Source organism: Schistocerca nitens, chromosome 2 (genome assembly GCF_023898315.1).
Source record: "Schistocerca nitens isolate TAMUIC-IGC-003100 chromosome 2, iqSchNite1.1, whole genome shotgun sequence".
NCBI classification, from domain to species: domain Eukaryota; kingdom Metazoa; phylum Arthropoda; class Insecta; order Orthoptera; family Acrididae; genus Schistocerca; species Schistocerca nitens.
In genome coordinates this window covers 553,307,695-553,324,560 of record NC_064615.1, presented here as the reverse complement: position 1 = coordinate 553,324,560, position 16,866 = coordinate 553,307,695, and the positions used below count along the sequence as shown (strand labels likewise).

Here is a 16,866-nt window from a genome sequence, read left to right as displayed (position 1 = left end):
TTTCACTAAATTCAACTGCCCCTGCACAACATTCACATATCTGTTCAGTGCAGTGCCGTGATACGTCTATGGACTCAAAGGGAATACTGATTTTTACGTACATAGCCACTCCCCCATCCCACAAGGAACTCCTTGAAAAACAGCCAGCTAATCTGTATCCTGGTAAAGGAAGCCTCTGAATTGTCAAATTACGTAAGTGGTCCTCTGACATACCAACAATTTCAGAGTCAACATCTATAAGCAGTTCACAAACTTTTGATGAAATATGCTAATTCCTTCACTACTTGGAAATATTATATCCTCTGAAGGTGAGTCCTTAGTTAGAGGGACTTCCTTTAAGCAGGTATGCCTGTCAGCTGCCTTCAGTCTAGAAAAGGTGCAGCTCTAACACCAGCTACTACAGGAATTTTTCGTGTTACAAGTGTATTTACGTCTGTATTTTGCAAATACTTCCTGAATTACTCAAATCTTTTTTCATTTATCGCTTTAGTAGTTTTCCAATTCTTTTGTTTTGAAGCCTTGTGCTCTCATGTTATTTGTCAGGAACTAACTGTCATGATCTGAGTGACTAATAACCATTGGAATTACACTATAATTTTGCAATATTAATCCATCTATAAGAAATGTTGTCATAGTAGAGTTGCTGGTTATCATAACACTTGTTGTTCTCATTGTACATTAATAATTTTAAGAACACTTCAATCTGTTTAATTAATAAATCAAAATTAACAGATGGACCCAGGTTTATAGTGACTATTATATTAACTTTCCATGAAATTATACTTTTGCAGCAGAAGCTTCAAAATACTGATCACTTTAAAATTGAGAGGTATCAGTGTTTCTATAGTTGTATCCTTTCTTAATGTAAGTGGTGACTTCTCCTTTCTCCATACCTGATATGCAGTAACATGTCACTAAGTTATATCGATCTGTATTCAGCATCCCTACACAGTGATTAAATGATGCTTAGAAAAATGTGTTACATCTAGAGGATTTGCAGGTTGCAGTTTATTTGAACATTTCAGACCTTCATTGATTTTATTTTTTAACTTTCCAATAATTTGGTGCACATAGATTACTTCTAACATTTTTATCACCCTGAAAGCTGGGTTTCCCCTAAAACAGGTGCTGTAAAAGTTGATGGATAGGAATTACTAAATCACTCCTGCATATTTAATAATAGTAATAAAAAACAAAACAAAAATATTAAAAAACCTTATATATGTTCAGCATGTAGTTACATTTACAAATTAATTTGTGACTAAAATGACTCATTCCATATTAGGGTGATTTATCATGCAAACGATCCATGGAACATGAAACCAACTAACTCAGTGACTCTTGGGATATTTCCATCAAGTAACTGTGTCCATCCCCCTCCACTTCTGTGTGTACACTCACCTTTAAAGATATTGCTATCAACTCAGCCTATTTCCCTTTCACTTTTGTATTGAGATTTGGGCCATGGGTCAAAGTCCCACCTGTCAATAGCGTCAACAGAAACTAAAATCATGTTCAGTTCCATAACTGGCAGAAGGAGCCAATCTATCACCATATTGATCTGATTCACAGAATTGTTCAACTGCACACAATAATTATGCCTCAAAACAAGAACAAACAAAATTTGTTTAGTTCACTGCCAAAGTTCTGTTTAACAGGTCATTTACAGTCCTGTAGGCATTATCTCTGTTAGTGCTGTTTCCTCCTCCACACACTATAGTATCACATAATCTTAATTTCCAAAATCCTTCCACAGAGAAACTGATAGCCTCTACTACATGGTTAAGGTGTGCACCTTCTCTGAAGAATTTTGTGAGCTTCTTCGTGTGTCCTAAATTTTACTGCAACAACTAGTCCACACCTCTTATATACCTGCTATCTAACAGCAGAATTTTCCTCCTGTTTCCTATAAATAGGTTTCTATTAAACCACTATTCCATGTCTAAATCATCTAGCAGGATGAATCTTTTTGTTGGTGAAGTGAAACTGTCCAATGCTGTTTTGTTTTTGTGGTCTCTATATCTTGCTGCCTGTTGTGACTCGCCGGTCATTCAAAGCGCCGCCGCGCAATTACGCACGTCCTCTACGTGCGGCGCTGTCTGCCAGCCATGCAGCAGCTGTGCCACCTAAGCGGCCAGCCGAGCAGCGGCTGCTAGACTGGGACTCAGTGCTCATTCGAATGCTAATGTGTACACATGTCTTGCTTGTCAACTTACTCTGTGACTTATATGTGTTGTGTCATTCTGAAATATATGTGTTAAACTTGACGTTATAACAATTGGAGATGAGGTAGTGGATTTTTCCTTTTCACTGTTGACCCACAGGTTTCCATGGCTACTGTCGAGCAACTATTGCAAAATCTCCTTTAACAGCAAACGCTTCTAACAGCGGTGATTTGCGATTTCGTCGCGGCATCAAATGCGATGCGGGGCGTTTCTCGTAGTTGGCTATACCTCCTTTTCCTTCTTATGATGAGACGGCGGAAGACTGGTCTGATTATGAAAAACGTCTTCGACAGCACTTCTTGGCATTTCATGTCACGGACGAACAACCATGTAAGTCTCTGTTCCTTTCCTGGATTTCACCTCAAATGTATCGGTTGTTGTCGCAATTGGCTCCTTTGAAGGATCCTGCGTCTTTGTCCTTTGCTGAAATGTGCTCACTTCTGTCTGTCTATTTTCAAAAGCAAACGCATGTGGTAGCCTCTCGTGTTGCCTTTTATCGTTGTCAAAAACAGCCACATCAGTCCTATCGCTCTTGGGCTGCTGCACTTCACGGCCTCAGTCGAAAGTGTCAATTTGTTACTGACGTTCACAAAGAATCCTATGCCGATTCCATGGTACGGGATGCTATTATACGGTCGGCGCCCGACAAAGAAGTTCGGCAACGGGCCCTTCAGTTGGCAAATCCGACTTTAGATGAAGTTCTCTCCATTTCGCAGTCTTTTGAAATTTCTCGCGCCGCTGGGGCACAAATAGAGGCGTGGGGTGATGTCGGGGAAATACAACCTCTGTGCGCTGTTGACAACGCGTGTGGCGCATCCCCGCCGGCCGACGTGGCCGCAGTGCGCTCCCACACGCAGCCTCGGCCTAACCGTAAACAACCCGCTAAGAAACTGCAGCAAAACCCCCGGCAACTTCCTTCATGTCCGTGGTGTTTTACGAAACATACACGCGAGGATTGTCCCCAACGTTGGGCTGTGTGTCACAATTGCAAAAAGAAAGGTCATGTGTCTTCCGTTTGCAAATCCGACCGCATACATGATGTTCATGAAAATGACGCTGATTCTGATTTTGTGTTGTCTGTCAATTGCACTTCTTCCCTTTCAGGGAAGTTATTCCTCAATGTCCAAATCCTTGGTCGAGATGTTCGCATGCAGGTGGATACCGGTTCTGCTGCCACTATAATTAATTCTCAGACGTATCTTCAGTTGGGTTCTCCACACCTGTCACCTGTCACTCGGCAATTACGGACGTACAATAAACAGAAGATTTCTCTCTTGGGACAGTTTCATGCTGAGGTATCTTACAAATCCGTCATTCGCACTGTTCCCATATTTGTGGTCGACCAGAGCAATGCAGAAAATCTTTTTGGTTTCGATGCCTTTCGCGTTTTTGGTTTCTCCCTAGATGACTCTGTCAATATTGTCTCTGATGCTATACCTTATGCTCAACTGGATTCCTTGTCGACGACATTTTCGTCCCTTTTTTCTCCTGGGTTAGGCCGTGCAAACGACTTTGAAGCTCGTATCACGCTCAAACCCACTCCTCGGCCTAAGTTTTTTCGGACTCGGCCCATTCCTGTGGCCCTTCGTGATCGGGTAAAATGGAAGCTGGATCATCTCACTACTTCAGGGGTCTTGCTTCCTGTCACTTCCAGTGAGTGGTCCTCTCCTGTTGTTGTCGTTGCTAAGCCAAATGGTGATATTTGTCTCTGTGGCGATTTCAAAGCCACTGTAAATGCTCAATGCCTCATCGACACGTACCCTATGCCCCGTCCTGAAGAACTGTTCACTAAACTTGCTGGAGGCCAGTATTTTTCTAAAATTGATCTGTCAGAAGCTTATCATCAACTTCCTCTCGACGCTGCTTCCCGGCAGTTTCTGGTCCTTAACACCCCTTTCGGCCTCTATCAATACCAACGCTTGCCATTCGGGGTTGCTAGCGCCCCTGCTCTCTTTCAGCGATTCTTGGAACAATTATTGCTCCCTGTCCCTGGGTGTATCAATTACATGGACGACATTGTTGTCACTGGCTCCACCACTGAAGAACATCTTCAAAATCTCCGCACACTTTTTCATGTCTTACAGACTGCCGGTCTTAAGTGTAATCTTCAGAAATCACAATTTTTTCAGGCATCTGTCACGTACTTGGGTTTTCAACTCTCTCGGGATGGTATTTGTCCGCTTCAGCAAACTGTCGCTGCGATCGATGCCCTTCCTCGCCCTACATCTGTTAAGGAACTGCAGGCCTTCTTGGGGAAAATAGCATACTATCACTAGTTTTTACCATCTGCGGCTTCGGTGGCTCAGCCGTTGCATCGCCTGTTGCATAAAAACGTGCCTTTTCACTGGTCCGCATCATGCAATGTGGCTTTCAAGAAATTGAAGGCTATTCTGAAACAGGCCCTGTGCCTGGCTACTTATCGACCTGGCCAACATCTTGTTCTTGCCACAGACGCCTCTCAATACGGGGTTGGTGCAGTCCTTGCGCACCGTTTTTCTGACGGTTCAGAACAACCCATTGCTTATGCCTCCAAAACGCTCACGGGTGCCCAACAAAAGTATTCTCAAATTGAGAAAGAAGCTTTGGCCATTATTTATGCTCTTCATAAGTTTGGTGTTTTTCTCTATGGCTCAAAATTTCATCTTGTTACGGATCACAAACCACTTGTTTCCTTGTTTCATCCATCAACGTCACTTCCTGACAAGGCTGCACACCGCCTCCAGCGTTGGGCTCTTTACTAGTCCCGTTTCAATTATGAGATTCATTTCCGGCCAACGGCTCAACATGCAAATGCTGATGCTCTGTCTCGCCTTCCCATGGGTCCTGATCAGGCATTCGATAGGGACGAACTTTTGTGTTTCCACCTGGATGTTGCCAAGCAGCGGGTTGTGGACGGGTTCCCCATCACTGGGGACAGGCTGGCGGCTGCTACGGGTTCTGACCCTACCCTCTCCCGGGTTTTACGCTGTATTCAGAAGGGTTGGCCAGATCGCCCGTCCGCTAAGACTTCTGATCCATTGCGGAACTACTACGCTTTGCGCTACCACCTCACGGCTAGGGATGGTGTTACCCTCCTTTCCACTGACAATGCTTCGCCGTGTGTTGTGGTACCTGCGTCTTTGCGTGCTTCAGTCTTGCGCCTCCTTCACCAAGGGCACTGGGGTGTGTCTCGCACAAAATCTCTGGCGCGCCATCATGTGTACTGGCCTGGCATCGACTCTGAAATAGCACACATGGTCGCTGCCTGTGGCCCTTGTGCGTCACAGGCTGCTGCCCCGAAGTCATCTTTGTCACAGTGGCCTTCGCCTGAGAAGCCCTGGGAGTGCATTCATGCTGACTTTGCGGGACCCTTTTTAGGTACTTATTGGCTCCTCGTAATTGACGCCTACTCTAACTTTCCTTTCATTGTCCGTTGCATGTCGCCTACCACTGCGGCAACCACCAGTGCTCTCGCCCGCATTTTTTCTTTGGATGGCCTCCCCTCTACTCTTGATACTGATAATGGTCCGCAATTTGCCTCTTCTGAATTTGTGGATTTTTGTGCTCGTCACGGCGTTATACATGTCACGGCCCCGCCGTTCCATCCACAATCCAACGGTGAGGCTGAATGACTGGTCCGCACATTTAAGGCTCAGATGTGGAAACTTCTGACTTCTTCTGCTGCTGATGATGCGCTTCTCCAGTTTCTGGCGTCTTACCGTTTCACCCCCATGGGCGACCACAGCCCGGCTGAGCTCTTACATGGCTGACAGCCCCGCACGCTACTTCATCTTCTGCGGCCTTCCACCTCACGGCCGCGGGTGCCTTCACTTGGCCGGTTCACCGCCGCCGACCTTGTCTGGGTACGGGGATATGCCAGGCGGCCAAAATGGATCCTTGGCCACATCTTACAACACTGTGGCAGATGCCTGTATGAAATCCAGATGGACACGGGTGTTGCAGTGCATCATTCGGACCAGCTTCGGCCTCGTGTGCCGGCAATGCCTGTTCCGAATGCCACTACACCACCTTCGGCTCTACCTGACGCTCGGGATCTTGGCATCTCTCAATACTCACAACACAGCCCTCTCACCGTCATTGCGATGCCAGCACAAGAATGGATGCCACCAGGAGACGTGCCCATGCAGGAACCGGATGACCATCCTCTGTCAGAGCAAATCTACTCGCCTCCTCATCCAATGGACGCCGACACTTCGCCCATGTCTCCAGTTATATCAACTGGACTTGCTGCAACGGGCAGATTGGTGCATGGGGCCCCAGCAGATTTGACCCCTACGTCTCCTGTCATCTCGACCCATTATCATCAGGGACACTTCCGTCTGTATGGGAAGCCTCCTCCTCGAGACTTTACGGCGAGTCAAACAACTCCTATGGAAGTTAGCCATCTCCAGGACACATCCATCAAGACCAGTGCAACAATTTCAAAGGGGGGAAAAGTGTTGTGACTCGCCGATCATTCAAAGCGCCGCCGCGCAATTACGCGCGTCCTCTATGTGCGGTGCTGTCTGCCAGCCATGCAGCAGCTGCGCCACCTAAGCGGCCAGCCGAGCAGCGGCCGCTAGACTGGGACTCAGTGCTCATTCGAATGCTAATGTGTACACGTCTTGCTTGTCAACTTACTCTGTGACTTATATGTGTTGTGTCATTCTGAAATATATGTGTAAAACTTGACGTTATAACACTGCCACTTCCAATTTCTCATTACCCTTTTCCTCCAGTAACCTGTCCAGTAGCCTTCTAGCATTGTCAAGCTTTCTCTCATGTTCAGCTATTTTCCTGTTGCATGCACAGACACTACAATACCATGGAAGAGTCTCACTTAATTCACCCTTTCCCATACCACTGTATTTCTTCCAACAAAGCCATCCATCACAAAAGATGCACTGCACTCCCGAACTAACATTCCTACTACAGTTCAAACACTTCATTAAGAACTTCATCTTACCTGGTAGCAGCAGGCATAGGCAAATACCATCTTTTGGAACCAGAAGTCGCTTTTTACAGTGAATGAAAGAAGAGGCGAAATTTTAATGCTTTGTCTTAAGAGGGTGGGCAAAAATTTGGAAACACCACATATTTCCATGTGTAATACAGTGTAGGAAAGCTGCTTGCATCCAGAACAGCTTCAGTCATCTTAGAATGGATAAATACAGGTCTTGTATGGTTTTCAAGGGAATCTTATGGTAATGATAATGGAGGTAGGTTGGTATCATGTGCCAATTTCCTGTTATGGACATTTACACTACTGGTGAGTGGTTTTGGAATTCCAGCTTACCCTGCAGGTCCCTGCTCCTGGAGTTTCCTTCACACTGTTTTGGTGTTGACAGGATTTGTGAGTGCGACAGCCAGCTCTGCAGTGACTTTGGAGTTATCTCCTCTTTTTTTTTTTTGTCACAGTCCTTTTCATTGACCCTCTGTCATGATCACACACCACATACTTTCCTCCACATTGTGATTTGAGTGGATGATGTTTTTCCATTTATCCTATATGCTGTATAAATCTTTGATATTGTGCCTCTTGAAATACCACAAAGTTCAGTTACCTTGGTGATGGAAGCACCCACCATACATACACCAATAACTTGCCAACATTTGAATTTACTTGGCTCTGCTATAGTGCACTCACAACAACACAGAACACTTCTGACCATATCTGACATTTGCAACATACTGAGGACATTTCACAGATGCCGCTCATGGTCAAATACAATAGCGCAACCTGCTGGCTCGGATAGCATCTGCATTTATGTTCAAGTACGCATTTCTCGTGGTGTTTCCATATTTTTGTTCAACCCCTGTATGTACTTTACAGGGAAAATCAGAAAAAAGAAAATGTTTTCTCTTGACATTATGATCTTATTATGAGGGCAAGTTCTTACAAAGAACATTTTCATATTACATAGTAATCCATTATCATTTTATCTCACAACACTTAGACCTTAAAAGCTAATGTTGCATGTAGACAAAAGAGTAGAAAAAACTGGAAGTTTTGTACAAAGAAAGAAGAGAGGAACATAATCATTTTCAAGCATTACACATGTTCTTCTTAATCAGGAAATTGATTCTGCATCATGGTGCAGGTTGTGTCCAGCTTTAACCTGAGCAATACTTGGACCCAAAGATTTTCGAAGTCTCTTCCACAGATTACTTTCTGTTTCACTACTCATGTCTTCAGGAACTGGCCATTCTAGGTAAGTTCGAGTATCCATTAGGTAACGTAGGTGTCTTGGCAACTTCTGTCGTTCAAGCCGCTCTAGTTCAATGAAAATCAAGAATTCACGGTCCTCAGCAAACACTTTATGGTTGGCCATTTCAAGTTCCCATTGGCACCACTGAAAAAATAGTGAAAAAATTATAATGATTAGAATAACTATATATTATACTGATATTAAGAACTATTGATCACTAGGTGGCAGCAGACAAAAACAAACATAAAAGTTACACAGACACTAACTTTTGGAACAAGAAACTCCTTTTCGTATTAACATGGGAGAAAGGGATCGAGGAAATGGGGATAAGCAGGTAGGTCATCAAAGCTCCTGAAACCCATAGCAACCTGCTGAGATAATATGAATAAAGCTTGACATAGTATAATCTTTCCCTACTGTATTTCTATTGACCTGTACACCTCAGTGACAGTGCTACATTGCCCCATTTTCTTTGACAGTTTACTTTGTTTTCCAAAGGAAGACAATTTTGATTATTATCTTTTGTTAATTCTCATGTCTGCAGTCAACTGAAGAGCAGTAGTGTCAGCTATGTTTATGTAATGTCAGTTTAACTATTATGTAGGCCTATTTTAAGCTGATAATTTCTCATTTCTAGCAGAATTATACTGTTGCTCCCATTATTAGTAAGCACATAAAATAAAATCATATTACAAATCATTACTGGAGACTTTACAGAATATGGAACAAATACAAAGAATATGGCTGGGGAACCAAAATTATCATCAAGAATATCAGAAGCTTGATCTCTGCAATAAAATGTCAAAATATTTCAGTTGACTTAAATGTGACAAACCGATGAAACATAATTATTAAACTGAATGACACTAAGACTTCCAGATGAATTTATTCTACTCTTTTGTGGAGTATATCATGTTCACATATCACACATACAATTACTTTAATGCACAGTTTTCTAGGAAAGAAAAAAATGATGTGCATGTGTTCACAATTTTCATTCTCCTCTTTTAGTATGATATTTGCTGCATACACAATCATTTTGACTAAATATGTTAACTAAGTCATATTAGGCACAGCAAAGACAGAGGTTGAATAGGTGTATAATTACTCATAATTGATTCAGACTGGACAATGCAATTGATAAATTGTGATTGAAAAACTGGATAGTTGCAAACTGATGACACTTGCATTACAGGTATGGCAAAAACTGTTCTTTTCTGAGATTGTATTTCTTAACTCACTAACATGAATGGTGTTACACTCTGTCACAGACTGGGCAGTGACTTTGCCGTTCAGTTTATCAGAACTTTAATAACACTATACAGTAGAATGTAGCTGTCTACTGTACCCCATTAAGCAAGGGTAGCAGATAAAATTAACATTGTGTTGGGTGGGAAATTTGAATAGCCAGAATCATTCCAAAGACACATGCAAATTGCATGAATCATATTTCACTTCCCTATATGCAGACATTGTATGAAACATCTGAGACTGTAAATTCCTGAAACTTGAAAAGAATTTCCTCATTTTATGTTATGATTAACATTTGTACAACACAATCCCACGGCAAGCAAATGTTTTTAGAAAATGTGCAATTCTTCTTTCATTTAAAAAAATACATTCTAATATTAATCACAAACAGAGGAGCAGTATTTGAAGACTGATTATATAATCATCTTATACGCTACTTTATTGAAAGGGATGGTACATCAACCCAGAGTTTCCTAAAAACTACAGCCCAGCATCTGAACTTTTCACTTGTCGTGTGGTCATTTCTTATTGTGTATCTCTGAACATTCATACTAACGTACTAATATTAATACTTATTTGTAAATAAGGTCACATTTGTAGTTTGTAGGGAATTTTTGTCTACTTATCTACATTACTTGTTGTTTACGAATGAATAGAGAGAGAATTATCAGTTTCTGTGTCACATACTGGTCTCCCGCAAATCCTCCTTACTGTTACAACTGTTTTCATGATGTATCATCTATCTGTAAATGATTACAACATCTGTAAACAAGTGGGAAATCTTGTATTCATGTCTGTAAATTAGGAGCAACATGAACACCATCATGTTTTCTTGAAATGTATCTCATAATATTCATGATTAGTTTCTGTCCAGAATGTCACACTAAACTTATCTGACAAGCAGCCAGTGATCCAATCATACTGCATCAGATATCCCATAAATATGGTTTTTATACCTGTCTCGGATCTCTGATTTAACCTAATGTACGTGTAACATAACATCTACATCCACAGCTCACAATTATGATGTCTCCTTTACACAAAAAATTCTTGTTCTGCTGCAACTAGAAAAGCACATACTGAACATTTATGCTGTCCCATTGTAGTGTTTAGTGCAGAATGCATCAGTCACACATCTCAATGTCATCATTTATGGAAGTAATGGCAGAAATGATTTTCATCAATTTTTTTTCAGCACACTACCTGGAAAATCCTTTAATGTTCTTTTAATGTACACAGTGGAATATCCAGGTTGGAATTTAACAATATTATGAAAGGAAAGTTGCCACTCACCATGTAGTGGAGATGGTGAGTCGCAGACACACACACACACACACACACACACACACACACACACACAAACTGCAGTCTCTGGCAACTGAAGCCACACTGCCAGTGTGACTTCTGTTGCCAGAGACTGCAGTCATGTGTGTGAGTTGTGTTTGCATGAATGTGTGTGTGTTGTCTATTTTCTATTTTTGATGAAGGCCTTGCTGGCCAAAAGCTTATTTGTTACAGTCTTGTTGTTGTGCTAATCTGCGACTCAGCATCTCCGCTATTGGTGAGTGACAACTTTCCTTTCATAATATTGTTTTAATATACACAGATATACAACATTCTTGTAAAGTCATTGTGATAAGGGGAGGTGGGAAAGAGCAGGTGAGAAAAGAGGCATGAGAGGTTGGGGGGGAGGGAGAGGGGGAGGGATGGAGAGAGAGAGAGAGAGAGAGAGAGAGAGAGAGAGAATTCAAAGATAATTTGAATAATGCAGCATTTGCAACTTACTTGGCTATTTACAAAATTAGTTGTAAGGATTATGATCGTGTTCTTGCTCTGTTGCATAAAGCTTGCTATATTTCTTGAAATCACTGAACCTAGTATAAAGTCTCTTTCATGAAGACATAACATATATTTTTCTGGTCCATTCTCTAGTTGAGGCACTAACTTTTTGATAACCCAGTTTCTGTCCTTTCCACTGTGGATAGCAAGAAAACAAATATAAACTGTGACATATATACAAATATATGTTTAGAGTTATAACATATGGTAGCAAAAATGTAATAACTAAATGTAAACTGTAATTTGAGTTCAGTAAAAGACTTAACACATTCATTTTAAATCACTGCATTACTTAAATTCTGATTGACAGAAAGGTGAGTGGTGATGGAGCAATGACTGTTTGTTACAAGGTAAGAAAACTGGTGATGGAGCAATGACTGTTTGTTACAAGGTAAGAAAACTAAATGGAATAAGTTGTGACAGTTACATTTGATTTAAAAAGTGTGATTGGGGAATGGTGAGTTACGCAGATTGCATTCTGTAAAATATTGAAATAGGGTTTACTTTACATGCTTCTCACTAATAAATTGAGAATATTCATTAATTTCTGGTGAACACTCACTAGTCAAATTTTATAGTGTAACCATACATACATTAGCAGACAAAAATATCTTATTTTGCTTACAGGCACCAGTAAAGATATTCTATAAGATGCATTGTTCTGTTTAAATAGCAGTAGCGCAACTAATTCATTATTAGATATTGGGTTGTGTTTGGACTCTAATTATCAAGTTAATGATGATCTACATTTGAAATTGTTAATAAATCCTTGAACATTTAGAACACAATTTAAAAAATGATTTAAGCCTTGATGGTAAATATTTCAATCTGAGTGGCTTACAACCTACCCATAGTAGAACTACTCAGCTATAGATAAAGGACCTCTGTGTTCAGTATGTGTTTTGTTTAGACCTCCAGAACAGTGGGATCTACAAGGACAGTTCATCATTTCTCCTTGCCTTAAATTTTAAAAGTTTCATTAAGCTGCATAATCTCAAGCAAAAAGTAAATGGCATCATGATGAGTTGTATTCTTCAAAAACATTTGAACACGTCACAGACTAAAAGGGACTGAGTGTCCATGAATGCTTAAATACAGTATATCACAAGGGAGTTGCTCAGTTGTATCAATATTTTTATTTTGCACACAGCATGATTTTTCACTTCTTGGAAAAGTCAATGATGATTCTGTTTTCACAGATCTACTGCTCTTTCAAGCTGACTCTGGAAATGAAATTTTGAAAAATCATTTAGAGGTGGGAGGTAAAACCTCCAGTACATACTCATCGAATTCAAATTGAACTGATTGATACTTCTAGTGGTGTTCTAAGAAGCAAAATAATAGAGTAGGCAAAGCACAATTCTATTTTTTCAGTTCTGCTGATGAGAATACTGACATAAGTGATACACTACAATTAGCAATTGGAGATTGATATCTATGTTATGCTCAAGGTAACTCCAAGAGTTGAAAGCAAAAGCCATTTCAGGGACTGATGTATTCTTCTCGGGTTATCAGCCGAGTGGTGGCGTTGTCTTGTCACAACGTTTCAATGAGTTTCGTATCCATCATCTTCTGGCAAAGAAGACGATGGGTACAAAACTCATTGAAACATTGTGACAAGACAACACAACCACTTGGCTGATAACCCAAGAAGAATTCATCAGTGGAATATGCCAAGAAAGATTGCAATCACATACATTTCAGGAACTATTATTAAGCTTCTAGAAGATGGTAACTTGGATTTAAACAAACTTGTTGGTCAAGGATACAACAGTTGTGCTGCAATGGCTGGTCATACAGGTGGTGTCTAAAACATTATTAGAGACAAATATCCCACAGCCTTAGTCTTCCACTGTGCAAGCCATATATTAAATGTCATCAATGAAATGAATTGAGAAATGCTGGTGGTACAACACTGACCATGGTACATTTTTTTTAGCAAGTACACTGCGGCAACATAAAATCCCATACATCCCACCCTTCTGTGAAACAGTGGACAGCAAAGTACAAGAGTATCAGAAAATTTTCTGAGAAGCTTATTACTGTTATGCAAGCTCTAGAAGAACTTTTGCACAATGCATCAAGCCTGAAAATATAAATCAAAGGATACATCTCTACACTACTGCAACAAGCCCAGCATATATTGTGATGCTCTTAGTGATTGCTGCCTATTCTGTCAAACTCAAACCCATGTGCAACCAATCATTATAAGTAAATATGAACGTAAAGACAGTTCATAACCACCTAAATAAATTAACAGCTGTGTTCTGATTGCACCTTGATAACATCTTGAGAGAGTTTAGAATCATCTTCAGAAAGCTAAAAAAATTGTCAAGAACTGGATATTGAATTTAAACTCCTTAAGTGGTGGCAAGACTAACCTACAGATCAAATCAACCATCTGAAAATACAGAAGAATTCTACAGAATATTTGTCTTCACCTCATACTTAGACTGTAAATGATATATGTTGTTGTTGTCTTGTGGTCTTCAGTCCAGAGACTGGTTTGATGCAGCTCTCCATGCTACTCTGTGCTGTGCAAGCCTCTTCATCTCCGAGCCACTAGTGCAACCTACACCCTTCTGAATCTGCTTAGCGTATTCATCTCTTGCTCTCCCTCTACAACTTTTACTCTCCACACTTCTGTTCAATCCTAAATTGGTGATCTGTTGGTGCCTTAGAACGTGTCCTACCAACTGATTCCTTCTTCCAGTCAAGTTGTGCCACAAATTTCTCTTCTCCCCAATTCTATTCAATACCTCCTCATTAGTTATGTGATCTACCCATCTAATCTTCAGCATTCTCCTGTAGCACCACATTTCGAAAGCTTCTATTCTCTTCTTGTCTAAACTATTTATCTTTCATTTTTCACTTCCACACATGGCTACACTCCATACAGATACTTTCATAAATGACTTCCTGACACGTAAATCTATATTCGATGTTAATAAATTTCTCTTCTTCAGAAACGCTTTCTTTGCCATTGCCAGTCTACATTTTACAGGGTGTTTCAAAAATGACCGGTACATTTGAAACGGCAATAAAAACTAAACGAGCAGCGATAGAAATACACCGTTTGTTGCAATATGCTTGGGACAACAGTACATTTTCAGGCGGACAAACTTTCGAAATTACAGTAGTTACAATTTTCACCAACAGATGGTGCTGCAAGTGATGTGAAAGATATAGAAGACAACGCAGTCTGTGGGTGCGCCATTCTGTACGTCGTCTTTCTGCTGTAAGCGTGTGCTGTTCACAACGTGCAAGTGTGCTGTAGACAACATGGTTTACTCCTTAGAACAGAGGATTTTTCTGGTGTTGGAATTCCACCGCCTAGAACACAGTGTTGTTGCAACAAGACGAAGTTTTCAACAGAGGTTTAATGTAACCAAAGGACCGAAAAGCGATACAATAAAGGATCTGTTTGAAAAATTTCAATGGACTGGGAACGTGACGGATGAACGTGCTGGAAAGGTAGGGCGACCGCGCACGGCAACCACAGAGGGCAACGCACAGCTAGTGCAGCAGGTGATCCAACAGCGGCCTCGGGTTTCCGTTCGCCGTGTTGCAGCTGCGGTCCAAATGATGCCAACGTCCACGTATCGTCTCATGCGCCAGAGTTTACACCTCTATCCATACAAAATTCAAACGCGGCAACCCCTCAGCGCCGCTACCATTGCTGCACGAGAGACATTCGCTAACGATATAGTGCACAGGATTGATGACGGCGATATGCATGTGGGCAGCATTTGGTTTACTGACGAAGCTTATTTTTACCTGGACGGCTTCGTCAATATACAGAACTGGCGCATATGGGGAACCAAAAAGCCCCATGTTGCAGTCCCATCGTCCCTGCATCCTCAAAAAGTACTGGTCTGGGCCGCCATTTCTTCCAAAGGAATCATTGGCCCATTTTTCAGATCCGAAACGATTACTGCATCACGCTATCTGGACATTCTTCGTGAATTTGTGGCGGTACAAACTGCCTTAGACGACACTGCGAACACCTCGTGGTTTATGCAAGATGGTGCCCGGCCACATCGCACGGCCGACGTCTTTAATTTCCTGAATGAATATTTCGATGATCGTGTGATTGCTTTGGGCTATCCGACATATAAAGGAGGCAGAGTGGATTGGCCTCCCTATTCGCCAGACATGAACCCCTGTGACTTCTTTCTGTGGGGACACTTGAAAGACCAGGTGTACCACCAGAATCCAGAAACAATTGAACAGCTGAAGCAGTACATCTCATCTGCATGTGAAGCCATTCCGCCAGACACATTGTCAAAGGTTTCGGGTAATTTCATTCAGAGACTACGCCATATTATTGCTACGCATGGTGGATATGTGGAAAATATCGTACTATAGAGTTTCCCAGACCGCAGCGCCATCTGTTGTTGAAAATTGTAACTACTGTTATTTCGAAAGTTTGTCTGCCTGAAAATGTACTGTTGTCCCAGGCATATTGCAACAAACGGTGTATTTCTATCGCTGCTAGTTTAGTTTTTATTGCCGTTTCAAATATACCGGTCATTTTTGAAACACCCTGTATATCCTCTCTACTCTGACCATCATCAGTTATTTTGCTCCCAAAACTACATTCCATTATCCTCGTTTTGCTTTTGTTGATGTTCATCTTATATCCTCCTTTCAAGACACTGTCCATTCTGTTCAACTGCTCTTCCAGGTCATTTGCTATCTCTGACAGAATTACAATGTCATCAGCGAACCTCAATGTTTTTATTTCTTCCCCATGGATTTTAATTCCTACTCCGAATTTTTCTTTTGTTTCCTTTACTGTTTGCTCAATACACAGAGTGAATAACATCAGGGATGAGCTACAACCATGTCTCACTCCCTTCCAAACCAATGCTTCCCTTTCATGCCCCTCGACTCTTATAATTGCACTGGCACTGTAGTTCATTTTATGCCACTTGATGTATGCAACGTGGCAACTCTGACTCATTGAGAAGAACTGTCACCTTTCTCTCAGTTTTATCCATAGGATTGACATCTATCTGTTGGAGTGTAACAACCTAATGCTAGTTGCTGGATTGAGCCATGAAGACGTTTTACTTTCCAAGTGATCTGTAATCTTGATGCTGTCAGTGATAGCTTTTACCTTAACTATTTTCTTGTATACTCGCCTTACTTAAAGTTATTTTAAGCAGTTGACCTGCTATGCAGTGCCATCAATTCATGCCGTACAACTTTGCCATCTTTTTCTGAGGGTCAAAGGCTGGAAGAAAGCGTTGTAGTATTCAAGATGCTAAACGACATAACCACTCTTTAAATACATCTATATTTTGTTGCTCCTATGTAACAATTGCAATGTTGGGTGAACAGATCTCTTATTAAAAACA

At 41.3% G+C, this 16,866-nt stretch overlaps 1 protein-coding gene across 2 annotated transcripts in view; it reads right to left on the bottom strand.

The window, feature by feature from the left end:
* Positions 1–8,077: 8,077 nt before the first annotated feature.
* The window catches only part of LOC126236575 (toll-like receptor 2 type-2), a 214,698-nt gene continuing 205,909 nt past the window's right edge, over positions 8,078–16,866 (bottom strand). For both annotated transcript variants that reach the window (XM_049945987.1, XM_049945988.1), the window contains exons 6-7: positions 11,450–11,639; positions 8,078–8,557 (exon numbers count right to left, since the gene is read on the bottom strand). In XM_049945987.1, coding sequence (XP_049801944.1) covers positions 8,276–8,557; positions 11,450–11,639 — 472 coding nt within the window. In that variant the 3' untranslated portion in view covers positions 8,078–8,275. The remainder of the gene's footprint in view (positions 8,558–11,449; positions 11,640–16,866) is intronic.